The sequence below is a fragment of the Mastigoproctus giganteus genome, chromosome 5 (genome assembly GCF_048544385.1).
Source record: "Mastigoproctus giganteus isolate SK-2022 chromosome 5, ASM4854438v1, whole genome shotgun sequence".
NCBI classification, from domain to species: Eukaryota; Metazoa; Arthropoda; class Arachnida; order Uropygi; family Thelyphonidae; genus Mastigoproctus; species Mastigoproctus giganteus.
The window spans coordinates 11,491,426-11,513,513 of record NC_143579.1 but is presented as its reverse complement, the minus strand read 5'-3'; the positions used below and the strand labels follow the sequence as shown (position 1 = coordinate 11,513,513).

The window sequence follows — 22,088 nt, the reverse complement described above, 5'->3', positions numbered from 1 at the left end:
ATGATAGAACAGTGCACTGAGAATGACTCATTTTGATTTATATAAAATCATGAGAAATGTATAAAACAACAAAAGCTAAACAGGATGATTCCAAAAGGTTTGGCCAAAATTGGGAAAGGCCAAGTTTTACTCACCAAAACAACTGGAGGGGGGAGGTTCATATGAACATAGGTTCCGCCTGTAATATCATAAGGAAATGCTTCCTTTTGAAGTCAGCCATGTTGCTAGTCATAGTGGTGATCCTAAAGAGCACAAGTTAAAAGATATTGAAGGCATTCAGCTTCCACATTGTATCAGGTATTCAAAATGGCCTCCTTGAGCAGCAATGTAGGCATCAAACACATCTTTGCTCTTGCACTGACTTGTCAAACATATTCAAATTAGTGCAAGCATTTAAAATTGTGCAAAAGCCAACTACAATGCACTCGAAGCCTTTCTTTCTCTACCAAGTGGAATTGAACACAGTCACACAGTCCCCGTTGACCTATCCAGTGACCACGATAACAGGTGTTCAGCATTCACGTAGCAATGTTGAAATATCAAACACCATCTTGCAAAAACACATTTATGTTCTCATCCTCAAGAAATGGGGGGACGGGATTTTTTTCCAATAAAAACTCTAATCTCTTATAAATATTGCTAAAATGTCTATTTTGCTGTGCACGAGGTCAAATGAAACTGGGTCAAATGTTGATGGTGATCTGTTCCTGATGCCAAGATTGAGCAGTCCCATAAGGATTTTCCTCTGCCCACAGGTATTCATTATGAAAATTGACAATACCATCCCTGGTAAAGTTTGTCCCATGTGTCAAGAGATACAATGGAATGAAGTCAGGATCAACAAAATGCTGCAAAACCCACTGGCAGAATGCATGCTGGAAAATAATTGGGTGAAACAGCATGTAGTCACTATATGATAAGGATGGTGGTCGTTTTTTTTGTTTTTTTTTTCTCAGTTATCCAGCTATATCCTCTTGATGAAGCAGCGGTGCTAATCAAGCAGAAAAGGGGTTTTTTTTGGTTTTTTTTATGAAAACCCCAAATATGAGAGGTATTAGAAACTGTAGTACTTAGTACCGTGCTTGGGTTGGAGATTGAGAAAATAAAAAAGATATTTGTTCAATTAAAAACTTTATCTGGGGACAGCAGTGAAGTAGCCAGAGTGCAACATGAGAAAATAAAACATAAAAGGAAGAAAAAATGCATTTTATTGTACTGTAAAAACAGATATGTATTTAGTAGCCCTGGTTATTACAGTTTTTTTTTTTTTTTTTTTTTATGTAAACCCCAAACACAAGAGGTATTAGAACCTATAGTACGTAGTACCGTGCATGAGTTGGAGGTTGAGAAGACGAAAGAAGATATTTGTTGACATTGCACTTAGAACTTCTGTACACTGTAATTTTCAGGAAATACGTATGGAGGAAAGCTGTTCCAGAAAACGACAGTTGAAGGAATAAACGAGGAAGATGAAAAGTTGGTTCAGTGAGTTGGACAGAAATGGATGTTGGCTGGTGGCAGCACATGTTCGGACTGTTTTGAAATAGAGAGCAGGAATTATAGAAGCCAATTCAGAAGAACAGTGCCCATGGAAGTATCTGTAGAAAAGGCATGCAGCAGAAACAGTACGTCTATGGGACAGCGAGTGGAGAGACTCAGTTAGAGATGAGTCATTAATTAATCTAACTGCCCTTTTCTGAATAGAATCTAGAAGCCTGAGGGAGGTTTTGGGGCACTGCCTCAGATGTGGGAACAATATGCCATGGTAGGGCGGATTTGCGATTTGTACAGAGTGAACAGCTGTTTGGAAGAAAAGTAACACCGAGAGTGAGAGAAAACTAAGTTTTTTAGATGCAGAGGAAGCAATATTTGTAAAGTGCTAGTGCCAAGAGAGATTAGAAGTCAGGGTGATCCCCAAAACAGATATATCATCTTGCCTAGAAATCAGTGTCACCAAAGATAAGCATAGGAGCAGAAGAATCCTTTTTGCGAGTTATAAGACAAGGCTGAGTTTTAGGATTGAAATCAACTAACTTGTCTTTACCACACTGGAGAATTACCTGGAGATCGGCATTTAAGGAATTGGTAGTGGATATTCGAGAAGTTGAAAATGACTGAGCAGGGCAAGGTTTCTCAAACTGAAAGTGGAATGCAATGTGCTATCATCGGCAAAACTATGGATAGGATTTCCAGTCAATGGAAGAAGGTCATTAATATACAAGAAGAAAAGAGCGGGGGAAAGAACTGAACCTTGGGGGACACCAGCATTAGGTGAGAAGTTAGAAAACAGAGCCATCTACCTTCACCCTCAGTGAGAGATCAGAGAGAAAACTGAATAACCAATTACAAAAAACAGTTGGAAAACCATAAGATGGAAGCTTGTTTAGAAGACCTTTATGCCAAATCGTGACTTTTATCACGATCGAAAGCCTCTGAGATGACAAGAGCACCTGCTTGTGTTTCGCCGAAATTTTCCATTGAATTTTTTTCATACATAAGCCAGATTATCACCAGTGGATCGACACTGACAGAATCCATACTGGCAATCATTGATCAGACGGAGGTTTCTTACGAGTTCGCGGTTAATCGATTTCTCCATTACTTTAGAAAGAGTAGAAATAATTGCAATGGGATGAAAATTGGATAGGAGTGATTTGTCACCCTTTTTAGGAACTGGCTGGATATATGAGCAAATCTCCAAGCAGCAAAAAAAAAACCTTTGGAATAAGAAAGCAAAAAAAGGCATCAAAGAACAGGTGTAAGTTCAGCAGTACAGGTTTTGAGAACAAGTGGAGAAATACCATCAAGACCTGGAGCTTTCTGAACGTCAAGATTCGTCAAAATCCTTCTGACATCATTTTGACGGAAGACCACAAGAGGCAATGAATAGAGCATGTTGGAAACAGTGTGAAGTGTTTCACCAGGATCATTAATACATGAGTTGGAAGAAAAATTGTATGCTAGCAGGTCAGCTTTATCCTTGACTGAAGTGACAACAGAGCCATGTGGTTTTGACAGAGGTGGGAGCAGAGATGAGCAAAAGGTGTGGCCAATAGCTTTGGCAAGAGACCAGAATATTTTTCTACCATTAGGGCAAGAAGCAAGTTTTCTACTCTTAGCTGTTCAAAATCTAGTTTAGACTGATTAATAACTGCTTTACAATCGTTGCGAGATTTGATGTAGGCAGAAAATGAAACTGAAGAATTTCTACCATTGGGGCAAGAAGCAAGTTTTCTACTGTTAGCTGTTCAAAATCTAGTTTAGACTGATTAATAACTGCTTTACAATTGTTGCAAGCTTTGATGTAGGCAGAAAATGAAACTGAAGAAACAAGCCAATTACAATATTATTATTATTGCTCTTATATTATTTCTCCCTGATTGGGGGATTCCACTCCATGATGGATACTGCTACCAAGTACACAGGGTGGTTGTAATGTCTGGTGTTACTGTCGGTCGAGGAAATCTCTGACTATCCTACAGGTGTTTAGAATTGCGACTTTCTTGAGTTCCTTGTAGGAGTTCTCTGGGAGACCTATTGCTGCTAGGCTGCTATGTAGAGTCTTTGGTACCATACCGGTGGTTGACACAATGATTGGGACGGTCGATACTTCTTGCATATGCCACATCTCCTTGATCTCACGTCTCAGGTTCGTGTACTTCCTAATTTTTTCCTCGTGGGTTTTCTGAACATTGCTAGTGTTTGGCACCGCTATGACAATCAGGTAGGTAGCCTTTTCCATCTTGTCCACAAGGGTTATGTCAGGTCTGTTGTGGGGGATGGTCTTATCTGTTATTATGGCGCGATCCCAGTACAGCTTGTGGGTTCGGGTCTCTAGTACTGCCGGGGATTCGTACTTGTTGACCAAAGAAAGTATGGTACACTTTCTTTGGTCAACTGGTATTTCCTCGCTAGCTTCTGATATATTATCCTGGCTACCTGGTTGTGTCTATGAGTGTATTCATTCTGGGTGATCACCTTGCACCCTGCGACGATGTGTTGGTTCGTTTCTGAAGCCAGGTGGCATCGTCGACATGTTTGTTGTTTGTTTGGTTTTTAGGAGCATTAGCAACTAAGGCCATATTGCTCCGGGAATATGTGGTAGTCATTCCCTGACCTTTCCGCATCCTCCGTATTTGGTTTGACGGGCTCGAACCCCGGTATAATCAAGAAGCGTGTGCTACGCACTGCTGCTCCTTCCCACCTGGCTAAGAGGCGCCTTCATCGACATGTGTCATCTGACATTCCGGGCTCCTTTGCGATGTATTTTCTATAGTTTCTGGTGTTGATTACCTGGTCTTGGATGATCAGCATGAATCCTTCAGTCTCGGGAAAGAGCATCCCGCTTGGGAGCCATGCATTGGAAGGTTAGAATGGTGTTGATGTGATCTTGATGGAGGTCACTGTAGTGTCTGCCATGGAGTGTCTTCTTTGCCCATCTTTCTAACTTCGTTTCTTTTACTGTCTGGGTGGAAGGGGCATCCTCGCTTAGGTTGAGTGGGGTATACCACTTATCTATCTTCCTTATGGCCTGATGGAGTGGTGCTGTGTTGTTCTTGAAGTAATCCTTCAGGTTAACTATCGCTGTTTTCTGTTGTTCTATCAGGCCCCTTCCTCCCTCTTTCCGAGGTATTGTTATTCTCTCCACTGCTGACTTCGAGTGGTGTTGGCGACTCTTGGTCATCATTGTCCTTGTCTTTCGCATGATATCTTCTAGCTCGATGTTAGTCCAATCTATGACCCCGAATGTGTATGTTAATACGGGAGCTGCATGGGTGTTTATGACTTTAACTGTGTTCCTTCCATTCAATTTTGCTTTCAACAGGCTTCTGAGTCTCTCATGATATTTTTCTGTCAGGCACTTCTTGATTTCCTTGTGCTCTAACTGCTCAGCCTGCATCATCCCAAAGTATTTGTAGGTCTCTACTTCTGTCATAGCTTCGATCTCTTTACCAGTCAGCAGCTGGTAGTTTCGGCCAACTAATTTTCCCTGGTGCAGTGTGTGGGTCTTGCATTTTTCTAGACCAAATTCCATCCTGATATCCTTGCTGAATTCTTCGGTGATCTGGAGTAGTTGTTGGAGTTGGTTCTCGGTTGTCGGATGACATTAAACTCAGTTAGAGTTTGATGTCATCCGTGTACATCAGGTGGATAAGGGTGTACAAGGTCTTTCTTCCTTCTTTGAGGTTATATCCATACTTGCTGCCGTTGAGCATGGTGGATAGTGGGTTGAATGCTAGACAGAATCATGATGGGCTCAGAGCATCTCCCTGAAAGATTCCTCTTCTAATGGGAATTGGCCTGGTTGTGATGTTCTCGACCTTAATGGTGGTACTTCATTTCGCCATTGTTGCTCCTAGGAAGTTTGTCACTATTGGATTGACCTTGTAGATCTTCAGGGTCTCTATTTGCCAGCTACGAGGTACAGAGTCGAAGTCCTTGCGGTAATCGATGTCGGCTGTGTATAGGTTGCGGTGCTTATTATTATTATTACCAGCCACATGGTGCAAGGAAGCCCAAGGCTTATGCTGCACCAGCCAAAAAAAAAATTTTTTTTATGCAACATTCTTCTCTTGAATAGCGTTAGCACATTTATTGGAAAACCAAGGTTTAGATAAAGGATGATATTTTAAAGTGGAGCGTGGAATAAAGGATTCCATTCCTACTAGAATAACTTCACTGACACCATCTGGGCAAACATTGCCATCAGAAGTTTTGAAAAAGTAATCCGACCAAGGAAAAGAAGAAAAGAAATCTCACCAGTCATCCAATTTTGTATTATTGTAATGCCAAACAACATGAGGTTGGGAATAGCCATGAGATAAAGGCTCCATTGGAGAAGAGACAATCACCAAGTTTTGATCTGAGGTGCCTAAAGGACCACTCACTTCGACCGTGTACTTCTAAGTTGTTTGTAAAAAAAAAAAAAGATTAAGCGTGTTGGCTGTATGGTTAGGATTGTTTGGTATTCTGGTAGGTAAATGAACAATCTGTGCGAGATAACTAGTAATTACAAAAGCCTTAGCATCTTGACCAGCTGGGTCGGTGTGACTAGAAAACAGAAGCCAGCTGGAGTTGTGAACATTAAAATACCAAGGAAAATTCCCTCACTGTTTGGGTAAATGAACCATCTATGCATGATCATTAGTAATTACAAAAGCCTCAGCATCTCGACCAGGTAGGTTGGTGTGACTAGAAAACAGAAGCCAGAAGATTAAAATCACCAAGGAAAATTCCCTCACTGTTAGGAAAGCTGTACTGGAGAAAGTCAGGTTGCAAAGAGAGGAAGTCAAAGAGCTCCAAGTGATTAGAGCATCAGCCAAAAAAAAAAAAAAAAAACCACTTCCACTTCACCCCTCTGTTCGTTCAAAATACCTGTCCAGCTGAGCCTTAAACTTATTTAGGCTATCAACCTCCACCACAAGGGATGGAAGTCTGTTCCACCACCCACTGGCTAAAGGCAAATTTCTGCACGTCTATCCTACATCTGTCTTTCCTCAATTTGAATTTATGCCCTCTCAGGTGATTTTTCTGAGCTAGAGGAAGAATCCCATCAGCATTGAGCATGCTTAAACCATTCAAGGCTTTATACAATTCTATCAGATCACCTCGCTGGTGCCTAGTCTCCAGACACTGTAATTTGCAAAACTTAAGCCTTTCTTCGTAAGAGCACCCCTTTGTTCCATTCACTAATCTTGTTGCCCTTCTCTGTACTCGTTCCAGCAGCTCTACATCCTTCTTGAAATGAGGCCTCCAGACCTGTATACAGTACTCTAGGTGTGGCCTGACCATTGCCTTATATAATGGAATAATCACCTCCTTATCCCTGCTGGAAAAATTCCTGTATATCACTGACAATACTCCATGAGCTATTCTTGCAGCCCATCTGCACTGCTCAGAGAACTTCATATCTGCCTGCACAACCACCCCCAGGTCCCTTTCATTCTCTACCACTGTCAGTGTAGTACCACAGAGTTGATACGTTGCTCTGGGGTTGCTGTTTCCCATGTGTAGTACTTTACATTTGTCAATGTTAAACTTCATTTGCCACCTCTCAGCCCATCTGCTCAATCTTTCCAGATCCTGTTGCAGCAGCATAGTGTCAAATAGTGTCCTTGACAACCCTGCCAACCTTTGTTCGTCTGCAAACTTGGACATTAAGCTTGATATACCATCATCAATATCATTTATAAATACAGAAAACAATAATGGACCCAACACTGAGCCCCGAGGGACTCCACTAATAACATTAGTCCATAATGAGCAGTGTCCATTGATTACCACTCTCTGTCTTCTCCCCCTCAACCACCCCTTTATCCATAGCAGCAATTTGCCTCCAATGTCACACTGCTCCAATTTGTGTAGCAGTCTTCCATGTGCAACAGTATCAAAAGCCTTTCTAAGATCCAAGTATATAATATCAAAGTTATTCCCTGCATCCAGTTCTTTTGTGACTGCATCATAGTATCCAATCAAGTTGGTCAGGCAAGACTTCGTCTTAACAAAACCATGCTGTGTCCGAGCTATAACTGAAGTCTTGTCTAAATGATCCTGCAGTGCTTCTTTAACCAGTGCCTCCATTAATTTTCCTGGAACAGAAGTTAAGCTCATAGGTCTATAATTACTTGTGTCAGCCTTTGATGCTCCTTTGTGAATTGGGGTCACATTTGCACATTTCCAGTCTATGGGTACCTCCCCTGAGTCCAAGGAAGCTCTCATAATTATGGCTAAGGGTTTGCTTACTTCCTTTGCTGCCTCCTTTAATATAACTGGATAGATCCCATCCACCCCGGGTGCCTTTCTTGTGTTTATCTTCAACAGTTTCTCCTCCACTTTACTCGCAGTTATTTCAAGATTCTGTAGCTTACTGCTAGAGTTCAATACACCTCTGGCATTCCCCTTGCTGAATAACTCCTCATGTGTGAATGTCGATGCAAAATATTCATTTAGTTTGTTAGTTACCTGAGCAGGATCATCAACAGTTGACCCATTGACAACAGTAGAGACAACAGATGAATTTGACAGAATGAGGTGGAGAGATTTTAAGCCAGATAAGATCGAAAAGAGGAGATTCCAAATTACCAAGTCTCTGACAGTGAATATTGGAATGGACACTCCGATACCATCTTGTGGTACCACGTTTGAGGCAAAAAGGATCATACAGCAAATAATTTGGGCAACTGAGATGAGCAGTAGTTCAATCAACCGATAACTGAGATTGTGTTAGAAAAAGTACATGGGGTTTGGCAGACTGCGAATGGAAATGGACACTGTTGAGATCAGAACTGAGACCACGTATATTTGTGAAATGAACTAGGAAGTGTTTGGGAGGTTTAGATCTTTTTGCAGATAAGCTTACGCTATTAGTTTGACAATTCATGGTGTATTCAATAGTAAGAAAAAGTGGGGGGGGTGACATGCTGTATGAAGTAATGAAATTTTTGGATGTGGTGTACACGTGGTAAGAATATACCCAGATCCTTGACATAATGTGGCCTCGACGATGCCCCCCCGCATACACACTACTCGGACTCCCTCCAGTCACTATCTGGCAGAGTAGAGGTAGCAAGATTATACACTAGCTGATCCAGAAGTCTCCTAGAGTGTTACCAATAGGTTCAGTCCGGTGTACTAACTAGCGGCCTGCCTGTGAACACCGTTTTAGAGCTGTACCTTCGAAATTTAAGGAAGATTGAATCATGCTATGATGTCCATCATAACCTCAAAAGTCATCAGTCATACTGCATGATGGAAGAAATGGGGAAGGGTTGACCGGAACTTTCCTCTGGAGACTAAACATGGGTTCCACCACTTCAAGCCTGCAATAAGAAAAGTTTTGATATTGCACCGGTTGATGAGGATCATCTACCACCTGGTATTGCCTGGTAACACAGAGGGGCAGGATTCTTCCATGTGGTGTGGGTGTCACACCTTGACCCCTGCTTACGTTGGTTCACACCTGGGTGGTTACCCACAGTGTGCTTGCGCATGTGGGTTATACACAGGATTACTAACAGTCCCACCATTGTGAAGGTGCAAGCAGAGGATTTGGCTGTCACAGACCATCCGGACTTTGCCGAAACTGGGTCCACTTAATTTGAGTGTCACCTGAATATTAATTCCATCAGTGTTTTAGACTCCCAGATAGCAAGTACAGCTTTTCTGACATATCTGAGAGAATGTCCACAACAACCTCAAGGACGCTGTGTGCGTGAAGAATCCTCTAGCCGGCTGCATGAAACACTAATCTCTGCTAGTAATCTTTTTGTTGATTCTAAAAATTTTCTTCAATTTGGTTCAGAATGCATTCTTCTAAATCAGATGTTCAGGCACAACCTCCCCTCCCCCACACACACACAGTCAGCATTCACAAGTGTGAATGATCCATTTTCTCTAAGACAGCTAATGATGGCCTTAAATGTTTTCCCATCAGGACACTTGCTGTTCTGGAAATGTGCCCTGGTAGAGACATTTGGCTATCCTGCTGTTACCATTTGCGTGGATAACATTAAATCAGGTTCACGCAAATCTAAAATGAAATTAAATAGAAATCAGTAGAACAGCACTAGTGACAATATCAACATTAGGAGTAGTAACATTCTTTAAAAGTTGCAAGGAATCATTTCTAGACTTTTGTTCATTTGAACTTTTTTCATCATTCTGAGGAGTAGAATTTATTCCAACTTTGATCAAACTTTTCAGAATCACCCCTCTACATAAATATTTACATGTACCGGAGGGATAAACAAAAATTATTCAGCATTTAAAATTTTGTTTCTAAGTTAAAATTTTGAATGTGCCTTTTTCATTGCATTATTCCATCTTGACCTGAGCAAGTTATAGTTTTTAAATACACATATTTTTTAATCAGGGAAAGAAAATAAAGTAATGTTAATTAGAAAATGCTTTTGCTTTCTTACCTAGGCCCATTGACTTCTTCTTTAACATGCCGACTAAGATGTATATTTTCAAGGACCAATTTCTCTAGTTCTGAATTTGTCAAAGTAAGAAAAGTTGGTACTTGTTCTTCAGGCTAAAACAAAACATTAAGTATCAAGGTATAATTTTTGTATCTTATTTTATATTAATGATTACATTGTTATTAATAAAGGAAAGAAGTCAATTTGGTTCGGAATCCATTATTCAGCATCAGCTTTATATATACACACACACATACATAATATAAATAAAAATAATAGGATGTAGTGATAAAACTGAATGTCTAAAAAAGAACGAAAAATTTTTTAATTTATTAAATCGGATTATGGATCTGGAACACTACTAGTTATAGCAGATATACTCATCAATCATAATGAAATATAGACAAATGTATTTGATATTGAGTAGGGTTGTTGACCTGTCAAGGTCAACAACCCTACTCAATCCTACAACAAGAAAATAAAAATAAAAAAAAATTTACACCTGACAGGTCAACAACCCTACTCAATATCAAATACATTTGTCTATATACATATATACAGAAACTCTCCAATTTATGTAATACTAGACACACAAATTCGACTTTACGTAAATTTTTGCCAGCCGGTGTAAAAACTTATATGGAAAGGTATTTATATAAAAAAAGATGTTTTGCATAAAATGTCTTTGAACAACTTAATCATGTACTATACAGTATAACTACTAACCATATACTAGAGGTGTGCACGGATCCGGGCCCGGCCCTTTGGCCAAATAACACGATGTTCAGGCTTGGGCTCAGGTATTATCAAATTATCAAAATGAATTGTTATTTCAAACATTTTGGGCTATTTTTTACATTTTTTTTTATGTATATAGTAGTTAAAATATTAACTATTATTATCAGGCCATATCCTGAGTACTTCACGGAGGCCTTATTTTAGGAAGGATGCTGAACTGCTGGAATGAGTAAAGGGAAGGGAAATGAAATTGGTGAGCAGAACAAAGGGTGCTTCTACCAAGAAAGGTTTCAGTTCTGCAAATTGCAGTGTCTCGAGGCTAGGCACCTGCAATGTGATGTGATTGAGATGTTTAAGGCTTTGAATTCTTCCTCTTTCTCAGATACGCACATGAGGGAACACAAATTCATATTGAAGGTCAGTTGCAGAATAGAGGTATGGAAGTTTGCCTTTAGCCCAGTAGGCAGTTGATTGCCGGAACAAACCTTCATCTGTTTTTGTGGAAGTTGATAGCTTAAATATACTCAAGGAAGAACTAGATAAACTACTGGAGGGAATGAATGGGTGATATGAAGAGGTTTTTTTTTTTTTTTTTTTGGCTGATGCTGTGCAAGCTTGCTTTCTCTTGCATCATTTGCCATTACTAATAGTAATAATAGTAATAGAGGCATGTGATGCAAGTGTATGAGCTTATGTAGCATCAGCCAAAAAAAAAATGCACACTATCATTCCCTCTAATTGTTTGTCTAGTTCCTCCTCAAATTTATTTAAGCTATCAACTTCCACGACGACAGACAGAAGTTTGTTCTAGCAATTAACCACCCGCTGGCTAAAGGCAAATTTCCGCACATCTATTCTACAACTGTCTTTCCTAAAGGCAAATTTCCGCACATCTATTCTACAACTGTCTTTCCTCAATTTGAATTTATGGCTAATTAGGTTTGTAATCTGAGCAAGTGGAAGAATCCCATCAGAATTCAGCATGCTCAACCCATTCAAGGCCTTATACACCTCAATCAGATAACCTCACAGGTGCCTAGTCTCCAGCCGCTGCAATTTGCAGAACTTAAGCCTCTCTTGGTAAGAGGATCCCTTCATTCCCCTCACCAATCTTGTTGCCCTTCTCTGTACATGCTCAAGCAAATCTACATCCTTCCTAAAATGAGGCCTCCAGACCTGTACGCAGTACTCAAGGCGTGGCCTGACCATTGTCTTATACAAAGGGATAATCACCTCCTTTTCCCTACTAGCAAAATTCCTGTACATCATTGACAAAACCCCATGACCTGCCTGTCTGCATTGCTCAGAAAACTTCATATCTGACTGCACAATTACTCCCAGGTCTTTTTCGTTTTCTACCACCCTAAGTGTAGTACACATAGTTGGTACGGTTGGTACATTAGCATTAACATTAGTTAATATTAATACAACAAAAGAGGCAAGCAAACCCTTGTGCATAACTATGAGGGCATTCTTAGTCGGGGGGGGGGGGTCTCTATAGATTGGAGACGTGTGATGCCTCTATTATTCACAAAGGAAGATCAAAGAGTGAAGTAAAGTGAGTAATTACAAACTTGTAAGCTTGACTTCTGTTCCAAGAGATAATGGAATCAGTAGTTAAAGAATTATTGCAGGCTTGTCTTGAGAGGAATACAGTTATATGGCAATCATAGCATGGATTCATTAAGGAGATATCCTGTCTGACAAATCAGATCTACTGTTAATTGAAAAAAAAGGGATGGTAACAGGAGTGCTAAGCAAAAATTTGTTCAGTCCGAGTCACTGATTATTGGAACAAACTTCCATTTTGTGACACAGAAGTGAGTATTTTTAATAAATTTAAGGAAGAATTAGTTAATCAGAAGGAATAAACAGATAATGTACTTATCTGCATCAGACAAAAAATTCATAAAGATGAATTTTTTGTCTGATGCAGGTAAGTGCTGTTCCACATATTTTATGGTAAAAAAAAGTAAAGTGCAGCCATTATCAACCCACTGCAGGATGGAAGCCTCCTCAACAATTCATGCTGAGGGAAATGGACCATAATCTGCCACGTTGGTCCAATGCGGGTTGGCAGATCGACCATATTCAGCAGTCAGGGGCTTGAACCCCAGTCTACTCAAAGAGCTTAGTAGTAGTAGTGGCATGTGATTCAAGAAAGCAAATGTATGAGCTTATGCAGCATCAGCCAAAGAAAAAAAAAAAAAAAAAAAAAACACACCATTCCGTCCAAATGCCTGTCCAGTTCCTCCTTAAATTTATTCAACCTATCAACTTCCACAACGACAGATGGCTAAAGGCAAATATCTGCATTTCTATTCTACATCTGTCTTTTCTTAATTTGAATTTATGCCCCCTTAGGTTCGTAATCTGAACAAGTGGAAGGATCCCATCAGAATTCAGCGTGCTGAACCCATTCAAGGCCTTATACACCTCAATCAGATCACCGCGCAGGTGCCTAGTCTCCAGGCACTGCAATTTGCAGAACATAAGCCTCTCTTGATAAGAGGATCCCTTCATTCCCGTCACCAATTTTGTTGCCCTTCTCTGTACACACTCAAGTAAATCTACATCCTTCCTAAAATGAGATCTCCAGACCTGTACGCAGTACTCAAGGCGTGGCCTGACCATTGCCTTATACAGAGGGATAATCACCTCCTTTTCCCTGCTAGCAAAATTCCTATATATCATTGACAAAACCCCATGACCTGCCCTGGCAGCCTGTCTGCATTGCTCAGAAAACTTCATATATGACTGCACAATTACTCCCAGGTCTTTTTCATTTTCTACCACCTTAAGTGTAGTACCACACAGTTGGTACGTTTCTCTGGGGTTACTTCTACCCATATGCAGTACTTTGCATTTGTCAAGGTTAAACTTCAGTTGCCACTTCTTAGCCCATCTGCCCAAATTATCTAGATCCTGTTGCAGTAGCACACTGCCATTACTGTCATTAACAACTGCCAACCTTTGTATCATCTGCAAACTTTGACATTAAGCCTCATATACCTTCATCAATATCAATGATAAATATACAAAACAACAGTGGACCCAACACCGAACCCTGTGGGACTCCACTAATAACATTAGTCCAAGAAGAGCAGCACCCATTGATTACCACCCTCTGTCTTCTCGCACTTAACCATCCTTTTATCCATTGTAGCAACTTACCCTTAATCCATTCTGCTCCAATTTGTACAATAGTCTTCCATGCGCAACAGTGTCAAAAGCTTTCCTGAAATCCAAATATATGATATCAAAATTATTTTTTGCATCCAGTTCCTTTGTAACCACATCATAATATCCTATCAAATTTGTCAGACAAGACTTTCCTTTAACAAACCCATGCTGTGTCTGAATTATTGCTGCAGTCTTGTCTAGATGATCCTGCAATGCATCTTTAACCAGCGACTCCATTATTTTACCCGGAACAGAAGTTAAACTAACTGGTCTGTAATTACTCGTGTCACCCTTCGATCCCCCTTTGTGAATTGGGGATACATTTGCACATCTCCAGTCCGTGGGAACCTCCCACGAGTCCAAGGATGTTCTCATAATTATGGCTAAGGGTTTGCTTAGTTGCTTTGCCGCCTCCTTTAATATAACTGGAGAGATCCCATCCACCCCAGGTGCTTTTCTTACGTTTAACTTCAACAGTTTCTCTTCCACTTTGCTCTCAGTTATTACAAAATCATTAAGTATCCTGTGTGTGTGCTACTGCACTCCCGTTACTGCCCACTCGGCTATGGAGGCCCTATTTTATGGTATCTGTGCTATTTATCAATGATCCATGTATTAATTGAAACTTTTATAAATTATCATTAATATTTTAGGAATTTCTTCCTAGTTTATAAGCTAGTAATAAAAATCTAAAACCAACTGGCTGTTTATGAAACTTTGCAGCAAAGAAGAGGTGAATTAATGTGCAGTATCTACTTTAGTTTTTAGTTGTTTATGCAAAGTAATGTGTTTTATTTTTTTTTTATCATTGTAGTCTTATTGGTATTGACTTTGGTAATGGTGTTTTCGATTTCCATTTTGAAGATTATGTAATTGCTTTGGAAAACACACAGCACGATGCCATTAGATCTGTGCTTATAAATTATATATTTTAAATTTTGATATATAATGAATATACATTGTGCTGCCACTTTATTAGGTACACTCCTGCTGTGCACACAAATGGTTTGTCCATTAACGTTGCAAGTCACATGACCACAGGTGGATATAACTGCATGTGGATAAATGCAGCAGAATAACTTTTCTATCAGTTAAGCATAGATACTGTAGCAAGAATGGGGAAAAGGAGTGATCTAACGGACTGCATTGTAGTAGGTGCAAGACGTGCTGGACAAAGCATCTCTGAAATGGCAGTTCTCTTGAACTTTTCACGCACCCAAGTTTCAAGGGTGTATCGAGAATAGTGCAACGAACAGAAAACATCTTCTCAATGGCACTCCTGTGGAAGAAAATCACTTGTTGATGAAAGAGAGGTCATAGGAGGATGGCTAGAATTGTGCAAGCAAACAGATGGGGTACAATATCGCACATCATGTCAGAATACAACCTTGGTGCGCAGAACAAAATATCACAATGGACCACTAGTGTCACTTTGTCGTGAATGGGCTACAACAGCTGACGGCCACATCGCGTACCTTTATTATCAATGAAGAACAAGAGAGCATGCCTCCTGCGGGCATAGCAACACCAGCACTGAACTATTGAGGATTGGAAAAGAGTTGCTTGGTCTGACGAGTCGAAGTTCCTGATGCATCATGTTGATGGAAGGCTCAGAATTTGGCGAAAACAACATGAATCCATGGACCCGTCATGTCTGACGACTACTGTGCAAGGTGATGGGGGCAGTGTTATGATGTGGGGAACAGTTTTGTGGGTATTAATGGACCCAAGCACAAGTTGGGTCCATTGATACTCACAGATTCATGTCTGAATGCCACATCGTACCTAAACATCGTTGCTGACCAAGTGCATCCGTTCATATTGACAGTTTATCCTCAGTCAGATGGTTATTTCCAGCAGGATAATGTGCCAGTGCACAAAGCCTGAATCACTATGGAATGGTTCCAGGAACATAACAATGACTTTTCTTTGCTGCAGTAGCCTGCTCAGTAGCACGCATCGCAATCCTACTGAACATTTTGGGATGAGCTGGAAAAGGCTGCTCGCTGCAGGCCTACACCTCCGTCAAATCTCAAGGAACTGTGTGACACACTCACGTCTGCATAGTACTCCATTTCTGCACATTTTCAGCATCTTGTTCAATCCATGCCAAGACAAATTCAGGCTGTTTTGAAGGCTCAACACGCTACTAGGCAGGTGTACCTAATAAAGTGGCAGCACAGTGTATATATTAAGATATAATTTGCAGCCCTTGGGCAAATGACAGATTCTTTCAGGTCTTGATTTATCCATAAAATTTCACATAATAAAGTTCCCTTTACAGACCTGCTAACTTATATTAATTTTCACATTCCAGACCATTTCACTAAACATAAAAAATTTGTTTTTTTATAAAAAATCATACAGACTATGGTCAACTTATTCCAATTAGTCACTTACTACAGGTGATAAATGTTTTAGACCCTTGTATCAATATTCATTCTTTTGTATAGTCATATATAAATATATGTAGCTATATATGTAGCCATATATAGCTATAAAAAATCCAGGTCTTACAAATCTACAATTTTTTGTTTAAATTAGAGTTTTAGAATTATATTTAAAATTTTACAAATGCTCAACAAAATTTTAATCAATGGATAATTTGAATTATTCTAAAGGATTTATTTTTTACAAACTTGTTACTTTTCTTTAATAGTATAGTCTGGGTACTTTATTTCTTTTATATTTTTTTTTATGTGAAAATAAAGTACCCAAACTGACACTATTAAAGGAAAGTAACAAATGGTTAAGTATGCATGACTATATACTAGTGTGTTTCATCGGCTTTGTCTGAAATTCATTATCTAGAACAGGGGTCCCCAACCTTTTTCATCGGAGGGCCACATAGAAAATTCATAACAAATGGTGGGCCGGAGTCGGTGCAATTTTGACGACTAAAATCACTGTAAACCAAAAAATGCAATTTTAGTGACTTCACGAGGTCAAACGGGGTGTACAAGATAGAAAAACTATAAAAAATTATAAACAAGGGATATTTATTGTAAATAAAGACATACTCATATTAAAAATCACAATTTTTATTATTATAATCACATTTGATATTACAGAAATAGCAAATCAATGAGATGTTTGTAGTTGTTTTGATTTAGCAATAATTGAAATATTAGGTTTAATAGTAAAAGTTCCCAATCTTAAAAAGTCTTGCAAATGTTCATCTGTCATTCTTGATCGATGTTTGGATTTTATATATTTCATTTTTGAATATGTTTGTTCACATAGGTAAGTGCTACCAAAAATAGAAATTATTCTTCTTGCTAATTTTTTTAATTCTGGAAATTAATTTTCTGTCAAAGTTTTATAAAGTTAATTAATGTTTCATTTTTCAATAATGTTTTCAGGTTATTGTTACTTTGAAGATTATGATTTCTAATTGTAGATCTTTATCTATTTGTGAAACATTTACATCAAATGGATTCTGAAATAATGTAAATAATTTTCTATTGTTTTCGAAATCAATAAATCGATCAACAAATGCTTCCATCAATAATTCAAGATTTCGGACAAAATTGTCAGTAGAAAAATCACAATTGGGCATATTATTATATAAACTTTCACAACACAAAAAATGGGAAAAATTATTTTGTTCAATTTGATTTTTAAATAATTCTAATTTTGTCTGAAATGCTTTAATATTGTAGAACAAGTCATTTACAAGTAGATCGCGACTTTGAAATTTTTTATTCAATGTATTCAAATGTTCACAAATATCTGTTAAAAATGCAAGTTCCCATAACCATTTAGAGTCTGTTAATTCTGGGACTGGTTTTAATTTTTCGTTCATGAATATGTCTATTTCGGTTCTGAGTTGAAAAAATCTTTTTAACACATTACCGCGACTCAACCATCGCACCTCCGTATGATACAACAAATCAAACAAATCACCATATTCGCTTTTGATTTCCTCCAAGAAAATTTTAAACTGACGATGGTTCAGGTCATTTTTGAGTATAAAATTCACAATACTAATTATAGTCGACATGATTGAGTTCGAAGACAAAACTTTACCGCACAACAATTGCTGGCGAATAACACAATGAAATTGCATAGGTCTTTCGATGTTTTTGGAATCAAAATATTTATTAACATGGCCGATGAAACCAATATTTTTTCCAACCGTATTCTTTGCACCATCAGTCGTAATTGCTGTCAACAATTCCCAATCAAGCTGCAGGTCTTCAAACACGCTTGATATGCTATAAAATATGTTTTCACCAGAGGTTCTATTCTTCAAGCTTTCAAGTGCAGCCAGTTCTCCTGTGACTTCAAAATTTTAATTTATACTGCGTATGTAAATGAGTAACTGTGCTGTGTTGGTAATATCTTCACTTTCATCAATTGCAATCGAAAAATTTATAAAATCTGTAACTTTTTGTTTCAGCTGATCTTTAACATTAGCAGACAAGTCTTCGATTCTTCTTGCTAAAGTTGACGCTGATAAACTTATAGAAGTGAAGTGCTTAACTTGATCAGGGCATATTTCTTCTGCAATTGATAGGCACACTCTTTTCACAAACTCGCCATCAGTAAAAGCCCTCCCTTCTCCATCAATGATTTGAGATGCTCGCAAACTAGCTCTAATTAAATTTAAATTCTGATTAGTGAAACATGTCATCTGTTGTTGCCTCTTGAAATCAAAGCTCAGCTCTTGTAATTTCTTGTTTCGCAACTCTCCTTGAAGTTTATCGTAAGTTGAGGCATGTTTTGTTGTATAATGCCGTTTCAAATTATATTCTTTCAACACAGAAACTGCTTCCTTACATATAAGGTAGGTACATCGGTTATTGTCCCTTATAAAAAAATAATTAATCGACCAAAGTTCATTGAAGACACGACATTCGGAATCAATTTTTCTTTTCCTTGACATCTTGATTCCCTAAAATTAAAATTAAAAATTCAAAGTTAAATAAAATTAAAATGTATTTATACAAATAGCATTAATAAATTGTTGCGCATGATAAACAGTGCAGCGGCCCGACGACTACGGTCTGAATGAGAACAGGAGAAAGATTAATAAGCGTACTCATCTTTACATTGCAAACTGCAAAGAACGCATTGCATACAATTCTTTCACTAATACTTACTTGATTAATATTTAGATTAGCATTAGCAATTGTTTTAACAGTCGCTTATTTTAACTTTACTATTTCACGTTTTGACAACTCGTGTTCACCGGAAATACTCGAGGCTATAAACTTGGGCACTCACACTGTTGGGATTTCCGACATCGCAAGAAACACTGCTGCCAAGTGGAAGCGCACAGAGTTGCACCAATGTTACAAAATTATATTTGGACGAATTAACATTATATTTTGATTAAAAATATCCTTATATACAATATGTAGCAACCAAAAAAGATTTCTATAGAATAAATTTCACAAGGCGGATGAAATAGTCTTTGGGCCGGATCCGGCCCACACGTTAGGGACCCCTGATCTAGAACACCATGTTAAGTGCCAGTATTAAGTATCATGTATTAAGTGCCAAAGCACTTAAGACTAATGAGGCATCAGTATACTGTACCTGTAATAGCATATACAAGGTGTGGCAATAAAGTTCCCGGAGTAGTGCTGTTGCAGCCAAGTTAGATGAGCTTGAAAATAAATGGAAGTGATATGCTGTAGTTCAAACTTCCTCCAACAGACAGTGGTACAGAGATTGTCCAGGCAAAAGCAATGAAGAGTGTCATCATGCAAAGACTTTATCCAGACTGTCAAGACAATCCTAATTTCCTCAAATGTATTGTTCGTTGGAGATGAGTATTGGGTTTTCGGTACAACCCAGAGATTGATTGAGGTGTTTAAGGCTCTGAAAGGCATCAATAAAATGAATGAGGACGAAATTTTCAAGACTATAAATGATGCTAGAACTAGGGGACATAAATTCAAGTTACGGGGGGAAATGTTTAGATTGGACTGCAGGAAGTTTTATTTTAGCCAGCGAGTTATAAATTACTGGAATAAGTTGCCTTCATGGGTAGTAGAGGCCGACAGTTGGGGAAATTCAAAGGTAATCTGGATAGTACTTTCGGGTAAGGGAAGTGCATAGGATGATAGGTTTAATTTCCTTTTTTTTTATTTATTATTATTTATTTTTTTTTTGTTTTATCATTGTTTTGTTTGGATTTTTTTTTTTTTTTTTTGGCTGGTGCAGCATAAGCCATAGGCTTTCTTGCATCATGCAGCCATTACTAATACTAATACTAAATACTAACAGAGTATAAAGTTTTATTTACAGAAATCCAGGATCAAGATGATGCTGATCATGTTTTTCAACAAACAGGGTGTGATTCACAAGGAATTTGTACCTGGAGGGGAGGGAGGGAGGGAGGGAGGGAGGGAGAGAGAGTGCTGTGTTCTATGTACAGATGTTTCAAAGACTATTAAATTGCATTTCCAAAGTGAGGCTGCAATTTTGAGATAAAGGCAGCTGGTTCTTTTTGGGCGACAATACCCTCACCCATTCAGCGCTTGTTATGAAGACATTTCTGACAAAACATGGCATTTGTACAGATCAACTATCAGCCCTACTCTCCCGATATAGCACCAGTAGAATTCTACCTCTTTCCCAAGGTGCCCTCAAAGGAAAGGAGAGAAATTTCAGGAGGTTGAGAAGATAAAGAAAAATACAACTCAACTGACACTCTGAACATCACCGATTTGGATGCCTCTACTGACTTTTCAGAAACTTTAGAATGGCGTAATATGTGCATTCAATTAGGTAGTGATTACCATTTTTGAGCTCCTTCACACTTTGTGTTCTTTTTACTGCACCAGTCTGAGAATTTTATTGCCACACCTTGTATATACATAAGTACTTATTATATTCATCATATCTATCAGTCCATCCAACAATCTGCACATAACTTGATTCTCAGTGGATGGATTTTTGTGACATTTCATGTTTAGTTCTTTTAGAAAGAACTTGTTGAGTCATCCCAAATTTCCTTAAAACTGAACAAATAAAAAATCAGCAATTATTATTTATTTTTTCCCATACAATTTGTATGGAAAAGAGAAACTTGGAGATTAAATGTAGTTTTAATGCAGTATTGTGAACATGGTGTCACTTATAAACACACACGCACGCACACAGTCAAATCTCGTTAATACAAAGTTCAAGAGATTTAAATTTTCATGTTTTGTAATAATAAGGTCCGACAAAAGTGTCAAAATTTTATCTTTTTTTTTTTGGTACTTACTACATATCTAAGAATAATAATAACTAGTTGTACCTGGCGTAACATACGCCATCTTTCTGATTATGGTGTAAATAGTTTAATCTAGACCCTTCAGTCTTCACCATTCTTGTTTAGCAGTGATATAATTCTACAGCAGTCAACTGTGGGATACATGCATATGTCTCTATTTGCAAGTGGTTTCCCCGTCTTCTCCAACAAATATTGCAGCAACCTCTGTTTTGGATTTAGGTGCATTATATCATCTCTTATCTAAGTCCAGGTCTTCTATAAATGCCATGCGTGCATTCATTGTTAGATTGGCCTGAGTTATATGATGCATCTGTTTATATCACTCAGAAAATGAGTAAACTTGTCGCAGCATCTCATCCAATTGTTGCATTACTTCGGCTAATCACCCTTGGTTTGATTGTTTTTCAAGCCGTTTTTTTGTTGCTTCAGCAGAATTGAAAATAAAGTTGTCCACATCCTGGCTTATTTGCCTCATTTGGATATAGCGGTGAGACCAAATGGTAAATCTGGGCTTGTATTCTAAAACAGTATGGACCATTTCCAAGCGGTGATTTAATCCCTGCACTCAATGATGCGAATACCATTGCCGAGTTGTACTCTCATATATGTTCCCTGTAGTTATTTGCTTCACGTGTATCCCCGTGTAAGCAGCTCTCATAACAGAGTAGGTGTCTCAGACAGTGGGTCAAGCGAAACATTTTCGTCATGACAGCATTTAGTGTATTTATCCGATGTGTTTAACTTGTGTCCCCAACATCTTGCATTGTAATACTCACAGTTGTAACACATATTTCCTATGTCATTCTCTTCCACATTAATTACAGCTTGTTGATTATTCGCATCCGGTACTTCTATTGGATTAGTCTTACAGCGTTTCACCCATCTTCTCATTTCCAATCTTGCTTCCCTTTCTTCAATGTTTTCTGTCCATCTTCGTAGTCGTAGAGTCTTGTTTTGGACTCAGTCTATTAGATCTCTCCTATAATGTTTCATTAGCATTTCTTCTAGATTTTCTC

At 38.5% G+C, this 22,088-nt stretch overlaps 1 protein-coding gene across 4 annotated transcripts in view; it reads right to left on the bottom strand.

The window, feature by feature from the left end:
- The window catches only part of LOC150085171 (5-taurinomethyluridine-[tRNA] synthase subunit MTO1, mitochondrial), a 421,026-nt gene that overhangs the window by 310,504 nt on the left and 88,434 nt on the right, over positions 1-22,088 (bottom strand). For all 4 annotated transcript variants that reach the window (XM_090373908.1, XM_090373907.1, XM_090373910.1 and 1 more), the window contains exon 8: positions 9,921-10,033. In XM_090373908.1, coding sequence (XP_090230034.1) covers positions 9,921-10,033 — 113 coding nt within the window. The remainder of the gene's footprint in view (positions 1-9,920; positions 10,034-22,088) is intronic.